This window comes from Ailuropoda melanoleuca, chromosome 3, assembly GCF_002007445.2.
Source record: "Ailuropoda melanoleuca isolate Jingjing chromosome 3, ASM200744v2, whole genome shotgun sequence".
Classification (NCBI taxonomy): Eukaryota; Metazoa; Chordata; class Mammalia; order Carnivora; family Ursidae; genus Ailuropoda; species Ailuropoda melanoleuca.
Window position 1 is genome coordinate 66,540,052 of NC_048220.1, and position 17,380 is coordinate 66,557,431.

General features: G+C 31.7%; 1 protein-coding gene across 10 annotated transcripts in view; it reads right to left on the reverse strand.

Moving 5' to 3' along the window:
- FAM172A (family with sequence similarity 172 member A) overlaps positions 1-17,380 on the reverse strand; it is a 416,550-nt gene that overhangs the window by 294,360 nt on the left and 104,810 nt on the right. For all 10 annotated transcript variants that reach the window (XM_034656488.1, XM_019808770.2, XM_019808766.2 and 7 more), the window contains 2 exons: positions 14,250-14,315; positions 9,043-9,234 (listed from right to left, as the gene is read on the reverse strand). In XM_034656488.1, the coding sequence (XP_034512379.1) occupies positions 9,043-9,234; positions 14,250-14,315 (258 nt within the window). The remainder of the gene's footprint in view (positions 1-9,042; positions 9,235-14,249; positions 14,316-17,380) is intronic.

Genomic DNA, 17,380 nt, shown 5'->3' on the forward strand with positions numbered 1-17,380 from the left:
GTTACTTGATGTCAGGTATAAATATAAGTAGAAAACAAATATTAAGGATAAGAGTCCTTGTAATATTTTTCTTGGGATGATGTGAGAATATCAAGATGTTCTATGCTGTTATACTTTGCTCTCTATTCTGACTACAGAAAGAGCTTCAGTATATGCTTAATTAGTTAATTAGTTCAATACTAGAGAACAATACAAATGCAAAGAGCTATCACAAAATGGCTTACTCACATCTACCTCAGAAATAGTGACCAAAATTCCAGAAGGTAATTGGATTTTCAAAACTGGTTGTGTTTTTTTTCCCAATTCAGTCATGACAGGGCCAGAAGGTAATGATATATCTGCCATGATGCAACAAGCAGACCTGTCTTCTGTCAAGAGTTGAAATCATAAAGGAATAAGCTGTCGTTAACAACCTTTCTCCAAACACTAGAGCTGTCATTCCACTGTTTTCTTTTGCGGGCATGGGGGCTAGTGTGGCCTCGTATACCTTGTCAGTTCAGTAATGTGCTAAGCTTTTTTAACCTTTTCTGGAATTCTTGACTTGAACAATCTTCTATTAAGTCTATAATGTAACAGCTCATATTTTCTTTGATTATAGTTTCTCTCAAAGTTTACTTTTAAAATTTGGAATTAGTACTCTTAGTTTCAACCTATAATTTAGTAGTCCATATTTTAAATAGGAAAAAAAGAATCAGCAGTTATTTTGTTTTAAGTTTGAAATGTTAATTTTAGTGGTCTAAATTTAGCCAGTCTTTAAGGGGAAAAAAATCAATAATTATTTAAATAAATTGCTTGCAGTTTTATAATCTAAAATTTAAGCTCTTTTAGAAATGGTTAAGTGAATAACTACAATATTACTATAGTATATTTCATGAATATTATTTTTAAAATTTTTAAATTAAATGATCTTTTTAGTTATTAAAGTAATACCTGTTCAGAGTAACAGAAAAAGAGAATTAAAAAACTGAAGAAATAAAAGTAAAAGAAAATGTTCATGGTTTCTTGCACAAACTTCCAAGAACATCAATGTATACCCATGTATGTATGTGCATGTATGTGTAACTGTACTTTTGAACAAACATACTCATTTTGTGTTTTCCTCTGATAACTCTTAGACATCATCCTATATGAATGAACACATATACACACACATACAACTCATCCTTCTTAATAGCTACATAATTTTTAATGATCTGAATATACCATTATTTAATCAAATAGTCCCCTATTGGTGGGTATTTAAGTGATTAGAATTTTCTGTGTTATTACAAACTGCTTTGATGAGCATGCTTGTATACCTGTTGTACTGGTCTAGTGTAAATTCCTGCAAATGGAATTTAGGGTCAAAGGTTAATAAGCACATTTAATTTGGGGCAATATAACTAAACTACCACTAAAAAGATTGTTTCAAATTATATTCTCAAAAATATCCAAACTTAGTATTATCATACAACTTATTACAATTTACCTGCCAATCTTGTGTGTTGAAAAATGACACATTTTAAAGAGCATTTCTTAAATCCACAGATCTTTAAATTACTTAAAAAAAGCATCAGAGCCTATAAGTCATTTAAACAAAGATATATTTAAAAGCTCCAAACGATTTTCATGTTTTGTAGGTTTCTGAGACCTTAAGCACACATCTCCTGCTAAACTATATTCTGCTTGTACTATGTAAATACTAAGTAATATCCCAAAAGCTGCTAGATGGCATTGCTCCAGTTAAAAATAAAACTATGCCCTATACTGATACAGTACTTCTTACTACTATCTACTAACCAACAACGCCCACTAGAATTCTCTTAAAATTTCCATGTCACCAACTTTGTAAATACTTATCCTGAAATAGTAAGACCTTGAAATACTTAGTTGGAAGACTAGGAATTGAAGGCAGGAGTTAAGAAGGTGTTACCAGAATTTTATTACTTGAATTATTGAGAAAAAAACAACAAGAAACCACACCCTATTTTAGATAACCATCTATAATGGCTCCATGCACATCGTGGAAAAAAATCCTAATACTGTAATCAATCAGCTTTACAAAATATGCCTTTCAAAAAAGGGGGGGAATTCCAAATGTATTAAGGAAAGAGGAATCATCAGAATAAAAAAGTTAAGTATAGCTATTAAAAGGGAAGCAAATAATTCAAAAACTAGAAAGCTCTAAATCAACTTTTGAAGTCTGTAATTTATATCAGTCAAGCAACAGTTTATATATTCTTTAATTTAGTTGCCTCATAATCAATGATTTTTAAAAGAAAATCCTAAAATATTCTAGTGTTATGAATACTGCTACATAAGGACGTCATCACCTAAGATTTATAAACAATTTTGTTATACAGAAAGTTGCTTTAATGTAATTTGTTTTAAAAAGGTCTGAGTTGTAAAGTGACAATCTATCACTGGAACAACCAGATTAAAAACATGTAATTAAAATGCTATACTGGATTCTTTTGATTATCTCCATTCCTTCCACAAATCACAATAAAATTTTAGTTTAAAAAAATGTATTATTCAAATTACTGAGTAAAGAAGGGTGGTATTAACCCATCGGGACAAAACAAATAAAGTGGAGAGAAAAGAGGACACAAACAATAAATTTTTGGAAGACTATAAGCTGATAGAACTGGATTGGTACTACAGAGGGGAAAAAAACCTTAAGTGCCCAGAGGGAAACAATGACTAGAAGAAAGCCATCCACAGAATTTCAGAAAAACTCAGAAACTGGGATGTCAGTGATCTTGGAAAGTAGGGGTAGGCCTTGAAACTAAAAACGGAAGCATTACTTTTAAGTTCACATAAGGTGCAATTATTCCATCCCTTAAAGAAAAGAAATCCAAAACCCCAAAACCAGGTCATAATCCCACATTATGCCACTTGCCCTAAAAGAGATCAAAGATGTTTCCTTTAGAGAAACATAACCTGAGAAGGACTGGAAGGACAAAAGACCATAGAAGGGGGGGAGAGAAACCTGGAACTCAAATCAGGTGTACTATGCAAAAGTCTGCAAAATGATTCAAAAGAGAATTCCATTCCAAAATATGATAGAAGAACTTGAAAAATTCTATAGAAGGGTTAAAAGATAAAGTAGGTTACCTACTAGAACAAAACTAGAGCAAAAACAGATGGAAAATAAGAAAGTATATGCAATTAGACAAAACATTTACAGGCTCAATCTACAACTCCAAAACCAAGATACTAATTCTAGAAAAAGAGAAGATTAAAATGAGCAAGAAACAACACAAAAAATTTTCTAAGAACTGAGAATCGTGAGTTTACATTACAGAGAGAAAGGGATCACCAAGAGCCCAACACAGTGAAAAAAAACAAAAACAAAGATAAAAACACCAAGGCACAGGAAATTCATTAAAAGCAGTATGACTAATTTCTTGACACCAGGCAGAAGGAAAAGAAGCTTCCACAGAGGGAACAAAAGGATTGAAGATCAAAATGGTACCAGACTTTTCAGTTAAAACTCTGGAAGCTAAAAGACAATGAAACAAAGCCTCCAAGTTTCAGAACGAAAATGATTTTCAACTTGGAATTCTATGCCTAGTTGAATTATCAAAATAAAGGGAGCAAGTAAAATAAAGGCATTTTTTTCAGAAATACAAGGTTTCAAAAACTTATATTGTATTCACTTTTTGATGGCTCCAACAAAATGAGGGCATATATCCAAAAAGCTGGGGTCATTAGATCCAGGAAACAGGAGTTCAAACATAATGAGACCATCTAAGGGGAGTCCCAGGATGACAGACAGGTAGACAGGCAGGCTTAGAAAGTGACCAGTCAAGGCTGGAACAAAAAAGTCCACAGGGTTCCAAAAGACAGTTCTCCAGAAGAAGAACAGGAACCTATGAGATGCTCTGATAAGTCCGACCCTTTAAAAATACTACTGAGAGATAAATCAAAATCTGAATTAACAATTATTGCAAAGAAAATAGAAAAAAAAATCAATTCCATGAAAAAACACTTCAGCAAAAATGAAAAATAATCATAGTACCTACCTGGCTAGCCATAAACAATATTAAAGTAGTAGTAATGTTAATTGCTGATTTAATCCAAAAACTGTGAAGATGGGAAAGAGATTCTTGTCTACCATAACAGAAAGCGACTGATAAATCAAAAGACAGTATTATAATTTAAAAATATGGATAAAGAGCATAGAAGTAACACCAAAAAATACTGAGTGATTATATATAGGGAACAGAATAAGTGAGGAAGGATTAGCAAAAAATAATCACTATTTTGATATATGCCTCTTGATTTTAGTTGACTTTTAGATTACATGCACATATCCTCTGATGTTCTGCAGTTTTATTTTAATACATTTTAAGTGTAGATTTCTCTCCATTTATCTTGCTTAAGCTATGCCATGCTTCAATGATTTATGTCTTTACCGTCAAATCCATATATTGCTTCTTCTCCCTTTTTTTCTATTGTTTTTCTGAAACATCTACAAGAAGAATATTAGATTTTATTCTATTCTTCATGACTTTTTATCTATCAAATTTTTTTCTCAGATTCTCTGCTATATTCTGTATGCTATACTCCTCAACTCTAGGTTTTAATTTATCAATTCTCTCTTCAACTGTGTCTGATAGTTGCCTCACCTGACTCTTCTTTGTGATGAATCATTTCCTCACATAATTTTTAGTTTCTGACTAGAAATTCATCTCCATTAGGGATTTACCCTGGATTGGAAAGTGTTGCTACTGGCAGTTTTGTGTTTGCTTCCACCTAGTACCCCAGAGGTTTCATCAGTCCAGAATCCATTTTTATATTAATATACATTGTTTGAGATTCCCACACTTACGCAGGTTGTCTAAATCCAAGCTGCAAATTCAAATCCAACTTTGGGGTGTGATCTGTGGCTTCTATTTCCCAAGAGAGGATGTTTATTTATCCCACCTGGCCTCTCAAGCAAATAAACTTCCTCTTTTCTCCTTTGGGCCATGAACTGATTTTTCTACCCCTGAAAACTAAAAGGGCAGAAACTTCCAGGCCTTAGTTATTTCCAAGGGTCTTGGTATTAGAATCTGCCTCTCAAGCTCAAAGCTGTAATGTAGACCTAGGACTTATACCTCATCAGCTATACCCTTTGGGTTACTAAACCCTCCAGGGACTTACCACTGTGGTTTTAAGTTTTCCCTTGTTAGTAAGGCATTTAAAGATTCCTTTTCTACCTTTTGAACATAACTAGATACTTAATATTTTTGTTGTTGCTATGTTTTATCCATTATTATGTGTGTGTTTGTGGAAGGGAGAAATGCATACTAATTAGCTCAGTCCACCATATTATACCCAAACTGTGCCAATTACATTGATAAAAAATAGTATAATTTTTAAACTTAGCTATAACAATATGAAAAGTATACTCAAGGTAAGTAATTAGGGAAACATCAGATCTTTCTAAATAATCCAGCTATGAGAAATAAGTAAAAATGTGGGCTTAGTGAAGTAATCAGACTTCTTACAAAATTATTAAAATCAATAAATTTTGTCATGTTGAGTATGAATCATTTATATAGTATTTTGAAAGCATTCTTCATAACTTAAACTTTACTTCTCTACTGATTTCATTATAAAACATTTCCTAGAACTTCTTACTTTCTGTCATACTAAATATAATTGCCATCAAGTTCTACCTTATCCATTATACCTAGAGCCTGAGAAGTATAAATAAAACCAAAGAGTGTTACCTACACGAGAGGTTCTAGTGTGGTACCCAGATTAGAAGCATAAACATCACCTGGGAGAGTCTTAAAAATGTAAATTCTCAGGCCCCAACCAGACCCTTCTACATCAAAACCTGGTTTTGGTACAAGGCAATTTGTGTTTCAACAAGCTCTCCAAGTGATTCTGATGCATGGAAAAATTTGACTATATAGACGCAATGGCTCCCAAACTACTCTCCATAAAACTTCCCGGGAGTACATCTCAGTCAGTCAAAGCGTGGACAGGGAAAGATCAGAAAGGTGCTTAGGAAGCAAAATTTAAGGAGGTACTCACTCTCAGGGTCCTACAAATACTGCACAACCCTGAGAGTGACCGACTCCTTAAATTCTGTACCCTTGTTCACCTGCAGTTAGTAATTTAATGACTTTAAGCAGTGTAATGACTCTTCTTTCCTTTCCCATTTTACAGAGACCAACTGAAAAGCCTAAAAAGATACACATGAGAAAAGATCAAAGAAGAAACACGTATGAGTAACTCTCAAACTGCACAAACACTGAATAATCAGTACTTGGCTATATGATATACTGTTTCCTGCTCCAAGTAATGTATTATGCAATGAAGACTGTTAAACACTAAAAATACGAGCTATGAAAACCTCAGAAGTACTGCAGGGATGTATCTGATATGTACTATTTCTTCAACATGAAATATTAATAAATTTTTTACAGTAAAGGTCTAAAGTATCTAAAATGCAAGGATTGGAATATCTTTAATTTTCAGACTGTTAGCTATGGAGCCCCAGGATTTGGGGAAGAAATCTCAGGGGTTGCTGTAGAAGTTGCTCTAATCCTCACCCCAGCTTCAACCGAAATGGCTGCACAGATTTAAACCCACTTTTTATAAAACAGTACGCTCAGAGGCAGGATTCCACTGATGGGAAAAAGTTTTAACCTTATCATGCTATGAATACAATATTAGGACCTTTAATCTTATCCTAAAAATCTGCAAGAGATATAGCAGATTTTTTTTTTTTTTTGAACTGTGCAAGCAGGAAAGTTTATTAGTGAGAGTGGGTGAGCTTGAGGAACAGCTGGCACAGCAGACATACTATTAACAACACTGAGTAGAGATCATGTTGTCTTTCCTGAGAAATATCAGAGCTTACTTCAGTTGTGATATGAAAAACTGACAGATCACAAAAAAAGGAGTAGTGCTCCTAGTCTTGTAAACTTTGGAAATATTTCTTTAAATATAATTTTAGAACTAAAAGTCCACAGAAAAAACAACAACAACAAAAACCAAACAGAGCTAATCTGATTAAAAGGTAAGGATGAGACAGGCTTTTCTCCTTCCAGTTATTCTTCCTCTGCCTGCTTCCTAGGATACCACCCCTTTCCCACCAGCGTCCTCCCACCACACACAAACACACAGTAGCCCTTGAAGAACCACCAGAGAAACACCATGAAAAGGTAAAGCCAAAGTAACAAATCACTTTATCTAGATTAAAAAGAGATATCCATTTTTAAATATTCACCATATAGAAATTTACCACAATAAAGTTCAGATTTGGTTTTTTATAAAGAGAAAAAAGTATATCAATTAAAATTTTAAGTATACAACATACAAATACCAAATACACTAAATACTAAAGTACTAAGAAATCAGCTGATTTTTTTTTTTCTTTAAGGAATCATGAGCTGCTATTATTGAGAAAAGCAGAGAACAGTCAAAGCAATGAAATGCTGTTAGCTTCTAAACACTACACTTCTACTTATAAGAACAAAATGCCTGACTAGTCTAAAGTTACTGACAAACTTCCTCCCTCCTGTTTGGGATATCAACAGTTTGTTTATAGGTGTTTGGCATGACTTACCATATTTGTTCACCTTGAAAAATCTTACATAACAATACAGTATTCTAGTATAGGAAAGGGTTAGTTGATCTAGTAGCAGGAACAATATAATTACATACAGTATTTCACCAAGCCCTCAATGTACAAACACACGATTTTCTTTACTAAATTTTCAAATATACACTGAACTGTTATCCCATTTCACATATAATGCTCTTAATCACTGATAGGATCTCTTATAACCACAAACTAATGTGTCAGAGAAAAAGTTCATTTCACTATTCATTACCAGAAATATAAATGTTTAAATGATACAATATTTTATGCGAGTTACTTTAACCTAAACTTCAATTTATTTTACTTAAATTCCACTAAATTTTACTCAAATTCTATAGAACTGCACTGTTGAAATCTGCAACCAATCTTAAGTAATGTCTTGTGTTCTTTGAATATCCATGAACACTAAAAAAAGTACACAATTAACCTAAGAAATTCTACTTGAAGCATTTTAAGGGCCTCAAAAACTATTAACAAAAATACTCTCTAAGAGCTGGATTAGGCCTTAATTTTATCATCTCAGAGGCAAAAAAGCAGGGAACTTATCTCTGACCTTTGAAATCATCAATGTATCAAGCAATACCTCTCCCACTGTAATTACAAAAATGTAATAATGTAGGTCTTATAAAGCATACATGCACATATATATTCCTAAATAACTCTGAGTTCTTATATGAACTCTTTTTTACAAGACACTTTTTTTTTTTTGAAGAAAATCTCTATTCATATTTGAAAGAAACCTATACTTTGCAAATTTTGGCTGTTCCCTGCACAACATAAGAATGAGACAGTTAAAAAAAAAAAAGTAGCCAAACATTTAGATGTAACAGTGCTAAGTCAGAAAAAACAATTTCACTATTATAGGAAAGAAAACCTTGAATACAATTTTAAAATATAAGTTTCTTGAAAGGTAGAATTCAAGTAATAATGAAGTAATTTATTAAATATTTCAATTTACCATTTTACAGGTCTTTGTCTAATGCTTAAAGCATTTTATTTGAGTTCTAGAGTTTGTAAAGAAATGACAGACACTGAGTTATTCCAACTCTTTTTTTTTAAACTCTTAAAGAATAAGAAATTAATTTCAAGTAGATTTCCTTTAGTTTCTAACTTAAGTAGGTAGGCAAAGATTCACAAAAGCAGTCTTGATATTTTTTATATGTATTTTAAATAATATTGATGCGTTTGATAATTCAAGTGATATTTCAAATAACAAATTAAGAATCAAAAATATTCATTTTAAAGACTAATTTATCTAAATAGAATTCCATTTAGTTTTTCATTCTAACTGCAAAATAGTGTAGAATAATCTTTCATTACAAATAAAAAAAAACAATTTAAAGATAAAACTATGTTTAGAATGGACTTTTGAAGAGACAGGATAAAATAATTTATAACACATAACAAAACAGAGCTATAAAATGCCAAAAAAATATAAAAGAAATTGCACTTACATCCATAGCTCTCTTAATAAAAGGTATCTGTGTGCCACTGTCCAGATCTTCATTTATAATAAGCCTTCTAGCCCACTGACCTGCCCTGACAACACCACTACCATGAATTAAAACCATCAGTTTCTGTGGATTTGTCAAAGCATCCTCACTCATAAAGATAAAACTCTTTGGTTCACTCTCAGTGGCATCTACCTGTAATTAAAAAAAATTAAATAATAAATAAATGTTTTCTGATCAGGCATACATAAATGAGAAAACAACTAATGGTTACCATAAACTATAGAATGGCTATTATAGAACTATAGAAGCAAAAAAGCTTACAAAAAATTAAAATATTCATTAGACATTAACAACTACATATGAGATGGATTAGCATAAAAGACATGATAGTAATATGACAAAAGAATACTGGAAATACAACTCCCTGTATTATTGGTACATATTAAGTATAAATAATAACTTATTGTTTTGAGTGCTTCCTATGGTGTAGATACTATGCTAAATGTTTTAAAAACATTATCTCAATCATGATCTCATTAAAGTGGTATTATTATTATCGTCATTTATAGATGAAGAAATTGAGGCCTAGGAGTTTAAATAATTTGCCTAAGATCACAAAGTTAATGAGTCTATAATTCCATAACAGAAGTGTATTGCATCTATAACAGAAAACAAAACAAAACAAAAAAACCAACTGGAGCATATAGCTATTGGAAAATCATATATTAGCCAGGAATACTACTAAGCTTTTAAAAGGTGGGACAGGGAACTACTTAAAAACTCAATCACCTACTATTCTATGTAAATAGTCTTTGAAATTTCACTCAGAATGTGAACACAGGCTCATATAACAATTATTTTATGAAGGAATATTATTTATGTATTCCTATAACTTTATTTTATGTACTAAATATTTATAGGATGAGTATTTTTATACACTTTATGTAGTACTTATTTATGGAATGAATATTTTACACATTTTGATTATACTTCGTGTTTAGGTTTAAACCAGATGATATATGTTTTAGATTTGAAAGACTCAAAAGACTTACAAAGAGGTAACTTCCCAACCTTTATACATGATTGATGGCCTGCACTGAATGGTATCCATGTCAGCAGTGGCCAGTACCTGGGAATGAAAGCTTTTGTGCAGCCAAGTCAGAGTCAGAAACTAAAGTCTTGGTGGCTGGTAATACACAGACTCAAATAGAGAAGTTCAGTCCACATACTGTGTAATGAAATAGCTCTTTATTTCCTCTCCAGTATATAGTCATAACATTATGAAACTAAAAAATAGACAAAAACTCTATATACAAAAAAACAAAACAAAACAAAAACAAAACAAAAAAACCCGTCCTGGATTGTAAATGTTCCCAGTCACTATTTCTGGGAAGAGAAAAAAATTAAAATTTCTCTAATCCTAAAACGAATAGATTGGTAGCCATTTGTTTAAACAGCATAAAGGGCAATTATTTCAGCAAGAAGAGCATAGCCACAGGGCTTAAAAAAATATCCCCTCCTCAGGGAAGCCTTCCCTGACTACCCCATTTAAACACCTCCCCAAGAATTCCCTAGCCCCTTTCTCTATTTTATTTTCCTTCATACCACATACCACAATCTAATGTATTAAGTTTTACTTTATATATTTGTCTATGTAACTTTATTAACTATTTCCTTCCATCACCAGAAGGGCATGGACTTTTCTGTGTGTATCCAGCTAGAATCTCAATGTCTAGAAGAGAGGCTGGTACATTGTAGGCACTCAGTAAATAAAGGAATGGATAAACTTTTGGAAAAAGGAATTTTACCTAGCATCACCAGTGACCTCCTTTAAATAAAGGCATTTAACTAAATAATACATCCTCCTAAATTGTTACAATACTTCCCTGGTTCAGAAAGCATATATTGAAGATTAAACTAATATATGACTACAAAGAATTTTAAAAGAGCTACATAATGCTAAAAATTAAAATGGCATAACTGTATATTAGTGATGAAGTATGCAGTAACAGAAGTATGAAGTGTAAAACGACTAGTCACATTAGCTTTTCTTGCATGTGATGTCCAGAGTATGCAAATTATGATGATGATAGTGGGTATGACTGAAGTCAGAGGAAGGGAAGTAGATGGAGAGATGGGGAAAACCAAATCTTAGAAGAAAAATTCTCTTTTACCTATGAGTGTTATATGAAAACAGAAGAATCACTCAGTTAAAATGGCTTTAAAAAAAAGTGATAAGAACAAAAGAAAAAATTAAAAAGCAAAGCTGTCAGTGTATAATAAAAATGACGCCATAGAGGTTTCCAGTCATTCATTTACTAAAGAGTATGTCTAAATGTGCACAAATAAAAGTACCTCTTAAATCATTGAGGCCTTAATGGATCATGGAATGGCTATGGAAATGGACATCTGTTTATCTTAATAAAACAAAACATAACAAAACAAAACAAAACCCTGTAGCTATAGACTTTCCAGTAGGTGCTGTTCACTATTTCTTTTCTCTATCTGACTAAGTCCCCTGTTACCAAGGAACTGAGTCAATTTTTTAAGCAATGGAATGTTGGCACTTTAAATTCCACAGTAATTACTTTAAAACTGGAAGAGTGCTTATTTTCAGAAGATAAAAATGTGTTTTTTATATTAAAATGCTGTTCAAAAATATTTAAGGGCTACAGATTAAGGTAGCCATGAATAAATGAATAAAAGTTTTACTTGAACATGCAGAAGAACTGACTTTAAAAACATGAGAAAATCAGAATTTCAAGGAAAAAAATGAAAATGAGAAATGTAGTGATTAATGATTAAGGAGTAAGAACAGTATTTAGGATGGTCATTGGCTTATATTCATCTCAATTTAACACAGAACTCTGAAGTTGGTATCTATAACTTACTCTGTAAAAGGTTAGTACTAAGTTTAAATACTAAAATATCTATACGAATAAAACATAATTTTTGGCATTAGCTTAATTAAGTTTGAAAATGGCTGTTCCCATTGTCTTCAAACAGTGCTAATTCATTAAACTGAGCTTTCATTAAGGAATGCATATAAAAGTCATTCTAGTGCACCACCTAACTTTATTAACCAATCAACTTCAAAGACCAACTGATCAGTGAGAACAATTTTTAGCAGTTAACAATTCACTTTAGGATACTCATGAACCCCACTGATTGTGATGATCATTTAAACATTGCTGAATAAAACGGAAAATTTATAATCAAGTAATTAAGTTAATTTATGTAATCTGAAGTTCTACACACGTGTAAGATACTACAATTAGAATAATTTGTACAAGAGAATATATATAAGGTAGGGAGTAAACATGGGTCATGATCATGATCTTTACCATCAAATCATAGGTTTCCACAGGGTGCTGTTATTTACAAAAAGAAAAGGAAAGGAAAGAAGTCTTTCTTTCCTTATTAAATAGTTCAAATATAAAACTAAAACTTAGTTCATCATCAGGGAAAAGAAACAAACTTTGGTGGTATTCCTATAATAAAAAGAACAACTGTGATACAAAACAAAGCAAAACAAAACAAAACAAAACACCACCTTCACTGCTATCTTGGGATTTAAGAGAACTCAGGAGAAAATGAATATAGAAGAAAAATTTCATAATGATATAAAATATATGATGGTAATTTAAGGAGAGACATTAATTTCCTAAAACAAACAAAACAAACTTTGGTTCTTTTCAGTTTATAAAATCAGGAAATGTTTACTAACTAAAAATGGACATGACACTTACTATAGGTCTCATACAATGTAAAGCTTTCTCTATGTTTATTAGCTTTATAATCTAAATTTAAACAAGAGGAAAGGAATCGGATCTATAAAACAAAGTCGTCCTAAACCTAATCCCAAGTTTTCTATGAAGCAAATTAGTGAAGCTTAATCATTTAACATAATCTATATGGCCAATTATCTTCTGATTTCTTCTGGAAATCTAAGGGATTAAAGTGAGTTTAAAAACTCCATGTAACTACGAGTATTAAAGAGTTAAATGGCTCAGTCCTACTTGTGTTGTACCAATAAATCATGCTAAGTCTCCTTAAGTACAGTTCTTCAGAAACTTTGAAAGAAATAAAATTAGCAAGAAAGGAAGACTGAACAAAAGGAAGAGAAGTTTCCAAATAACTGAAGGTTAGCCTAGTTGTTGCACAGAGTAATATTTTATTCACTAGTATTATCACAAGCACTTGGAACAGTGGCTGGCACCTAAAAGGGTTTTAAACAAATATTTGTTGAGTAAATGAATAAATGATTAACAATGTGACCTAGCATTTGAGCTTATTTATATAAAATTAAACATAAAATAGGTTTTCCTTTTAAATACTGAACTTTGGAATTAATTTGTGAAAATAAATATTAAAAAATCCTCAAACCCTCCAATTCATAGTACAGTAACATTACTCAAGGAATTTAAAAAACTCATGCAAAATTTCATCTAAGCAAAGTATTTATATGCAAAATTTTGTGCCTTAAATTAATTGCTTTCATAAAGCCTTCCATATTTTATATATCATAAACTCAAAATGTTATCAGGAACAGCAAGGATCACCTAATCTAACACCACTATCATTTCATATATAAGATTACTGTTTCTTCATTTTTTGATTGTATCATGTTTTACATTAAAAATTTTTTTTGTAAATTTGAGACTGAGAACAAATCTCCAACTTTTTCACTCTGCAAAGGGAAAATGTACAAAATTTGAAAAGAATGTTCTGCAAAAAAGGGAAGGACCAATGTTATAAAACAGGAAGCATAAGAAACGAATTTGGAAATGTGCAAAGGAGATAAAATGGAAATAAAATATATAATTATAAAAATCAGGAAAAAATTAAAGAGACAGTGAATGTCTAAGTGCAACATTAAGTACACTGGTTTACTCTGAAAAAATAAGTAAAAATAAATTATACTAATTAAATAAGAAAAGGCAGAGGGGGTAGTCCTTTTAAAGGCATCATTTTCAAAAAAGACTGGCTATCAGTGTTTTTTTCTCTACATTGAAGGGTATTAATTTTAAAGAATTATTGTACACAACAAAATGAAGTACACTGCCAGAAATTTAATATTATCATTATCAGTATCAACACATTAGGACCTTAATGTTTAAATTTACCACAAACTAATATAAACAGTTCCTTCTGAATTGAAAACTATTTCATTTCAAAGTTTAACCATTTTTAAAAACTGGACTTACTGGAATGGAGATTTTTTTCAAGTTACAGTCCTTTTCCAAGAGTTCATACACATACTTTGTGATAATCTAGGTAGGAAAAAAAAATAACACATTAAGATGTAATGTCATCCATTATCAAAATTCACATAAATTATTATGTTATTGCTCTGAATGAGTATCTATCTTTGAGTGTTCCCCACAGTTTTATTGAGAAATAACCAACATATATCACTGTATAATTTCAGGCATTACAGCATGATGGCTTCACTTACATATACAGTTAGATGATTACAACAGGTTCAGCTAACGTCCATCTTCTTAGGTAGATAAAACAGAAAGAAAGAAAAAAGTAAAAAAAGGAAAGAAAGTTCTGTTTGTGTTGGGAACTCTCAGGATTTATTCTTTTTCAAACTTTTCTATGTATCCTACAGTAGCATTAACTGTAGTTCATTAAGTTGTACATTATAACCCTAGTACTTATTTATTTTATGACTGAAATGTTTTAATACTAAATTAGGAGATTCTGGCTTACTCACTGCTGCTATGTGAATAACTATGAACCTTAATACTAAAAATTAGAGCCAGTTAATATAAACTTGCAAAAATATACAAAGACTTCCTGTTTTTTCAAAGCAGTACTCTGAAACCATATTTTCTTTTTTCAGTGTTTCTAGAATCTGTTTTCCCTTAGGATTTCCATATAGGAATTATACCTGATACAGTACTATCTTGACTGAATCCTAACACCTCTTTTGTATTTACTGAATCAAGGAGGAAAAAGTCAGAGGTATTCTACACAAAAAAGGAAAATTAATCCAGCAAAGTTAGACAGTTAGTATTATTGTTTGTAGCAGGCAGAAACATAGTTCCCCAAGTATGTCCACATTCTGACTCCTGGAACCAATTCATATGTTAGTTACACGGTAAAAGGAATTATGCAGATATGATTAAGGTTAAGGACCGGAGGGGGGATTATCCTGGATTACCCAAAACTGGACCAATCTAATCCTTTAACTTTCTAAAACTGGAAGATTACAAAAGGACAAAGGGATGCAAAGTGAAATGACCTTGAATGGTCATTGCTGGTTTTGAAGATGGAGGAAGGACACCATGAGCCTCTAAAAGGTGGGATAACCCTTCAACAGACAGTTAGAAAACAAGTCCCCAGTCCCGTATTTACAAGGAACTGAATTCTGCCAACAATTCAAATAAGGTATAAACGGACTGTCTCCTAGAGTCTCCAAAAAGGAACACAGCCTGTGCATACCTTGATTTCAGTCTGGTGACAATCATACTGTACTTCTGACCTGCAGAATTGTGAGATAACGTATTTGTGTGGCTTTAAGCCACTGAAATTATAGTAATTTGTTACAGCAAAACTAGAAAGCTAATGTACTATTTCTATGTAGGAAAGCAAAGAGAGTGAGGAAAGAGATACCGAGTAAAAGCAATGATTTAATAGATTTTAATGGTCATTTTAAGATGTATTGCTCTCTCCGAAAATGTCTTTAATCATCTATGCACAATACCTCAGAGAACGTTATAGCAGCAACATAATTAAAAGTTAAATTTTATGAAACAAAATCAGAAGACGATTTTTTTTTTTTAGAAAATTAAGATGTCAATTGCTTTGGTGCTATATTCTGTAATCTAAAATAGATTCTCTATCCTGCTTTCTTTAAGGAGCCTAAAATTCTTTCTTCTATGTATATATATTCATTCATCTTAGAAAGAGTATATTAGATGTATGCTAGAATAGCTTTACTTTGGCTAGTAATGATAATTTCAAACACTACAACACTGCACTAGAATGAGGCAATAATCTAATAGTTATTAACCAAATAGTATTCCTATATCTTAACGTAGTAGTTAAACCCGTTCATTATACCTTCACCAGAAGGTAGTGGTGCTGTAAGCCTGAAAAAATAAACTAAAAATATGTAGGATCAGACAAAAATATGTACAAAGTTATATAATGGCCTGCCACTTCAGGAAAAAATGACCTAACTAAATGAGATTAGCTAAAATGAGCAGCTTATCATTTCTGAAAATTTCCTATTATCTATGAAATTATAAAATATCCTTATGTTTAAAGCAATAATAAAACCAATCAAATTTAATTCAAACCCACGTTAATTCTACCACTATGCAAAATACTTCAGAGACATAATTTGAGAATTAAAAAATTAAACTATTTTGGCAGTTCATACTTAAAAGTTAATATGAAATAAAATATTATGGTTAATTCTCAACTTTCATACTACATGATAATAGAAAATGGTTCAAAAACTGCTTACATTTGGTTTCAAAATACATTATAGGACAAGTGTCTTCGTAAAATATCAAACCAAATAATAAAACCATACATCAGTAGAGTTGGAGAAACACTATGTAACTTGACCAATTTGCCTTGCTCTCTAATTCCTGACTGCAGAAGAAAAGCAACCATAGACTAAACCCTCTATCTCTTAGGCAATCTGTCTGCCTGTCACATGTCAACTGTTTCAGGCAACTTTTCATGCCTCATCTCAACCCTACCAAGATAGGATGAAGTGTCCTGCCTCTATGCTCCTGTGGACACGACTGAATAGTATCATGTAATATGAGTTTCATATCATTCACCTTTCTGTTACCAGACTAGCCTTAGAACATTATAATTTTGATATCCTACCTTTACTCTTCCTTGTAGCCACACAGAAGAATATCTGGTACATGGAAGGGAGTTAAACACAGTACACAAATTCTCCTCACTATTCATCCTGTCTACATGTTTTGAGGGAGAAAAGTGTTTGGGTTTCTTAAAAAAAATTAAAAAAAAAGATTAAAAAACAATCTTTTCTAATTGCTGAATCAAGGTTTAGAAAGAAAGCATCAAGGATTCATTGCCATCCTGCTTACATGCGATTGTACACTGCATTTAGAAAAATCAACAAATGATAATTTCAAAAGGAGATGAAAAAAAAATCTCTGTCCAAATGTCATCTGTGTTAAAATATTCACTGGAAACACTGATTCTAGGCTTAAGATATTAAGCATGCTCTAAAGAGAAATCTCCATTCTAACAAGAAACATAAATTTCTGGTTTCTTGTCCAACATACAAAGAACTTGGAAGCAGTCACTATTGTCCTCACCAAAAAAAAAAAAAAAAAAA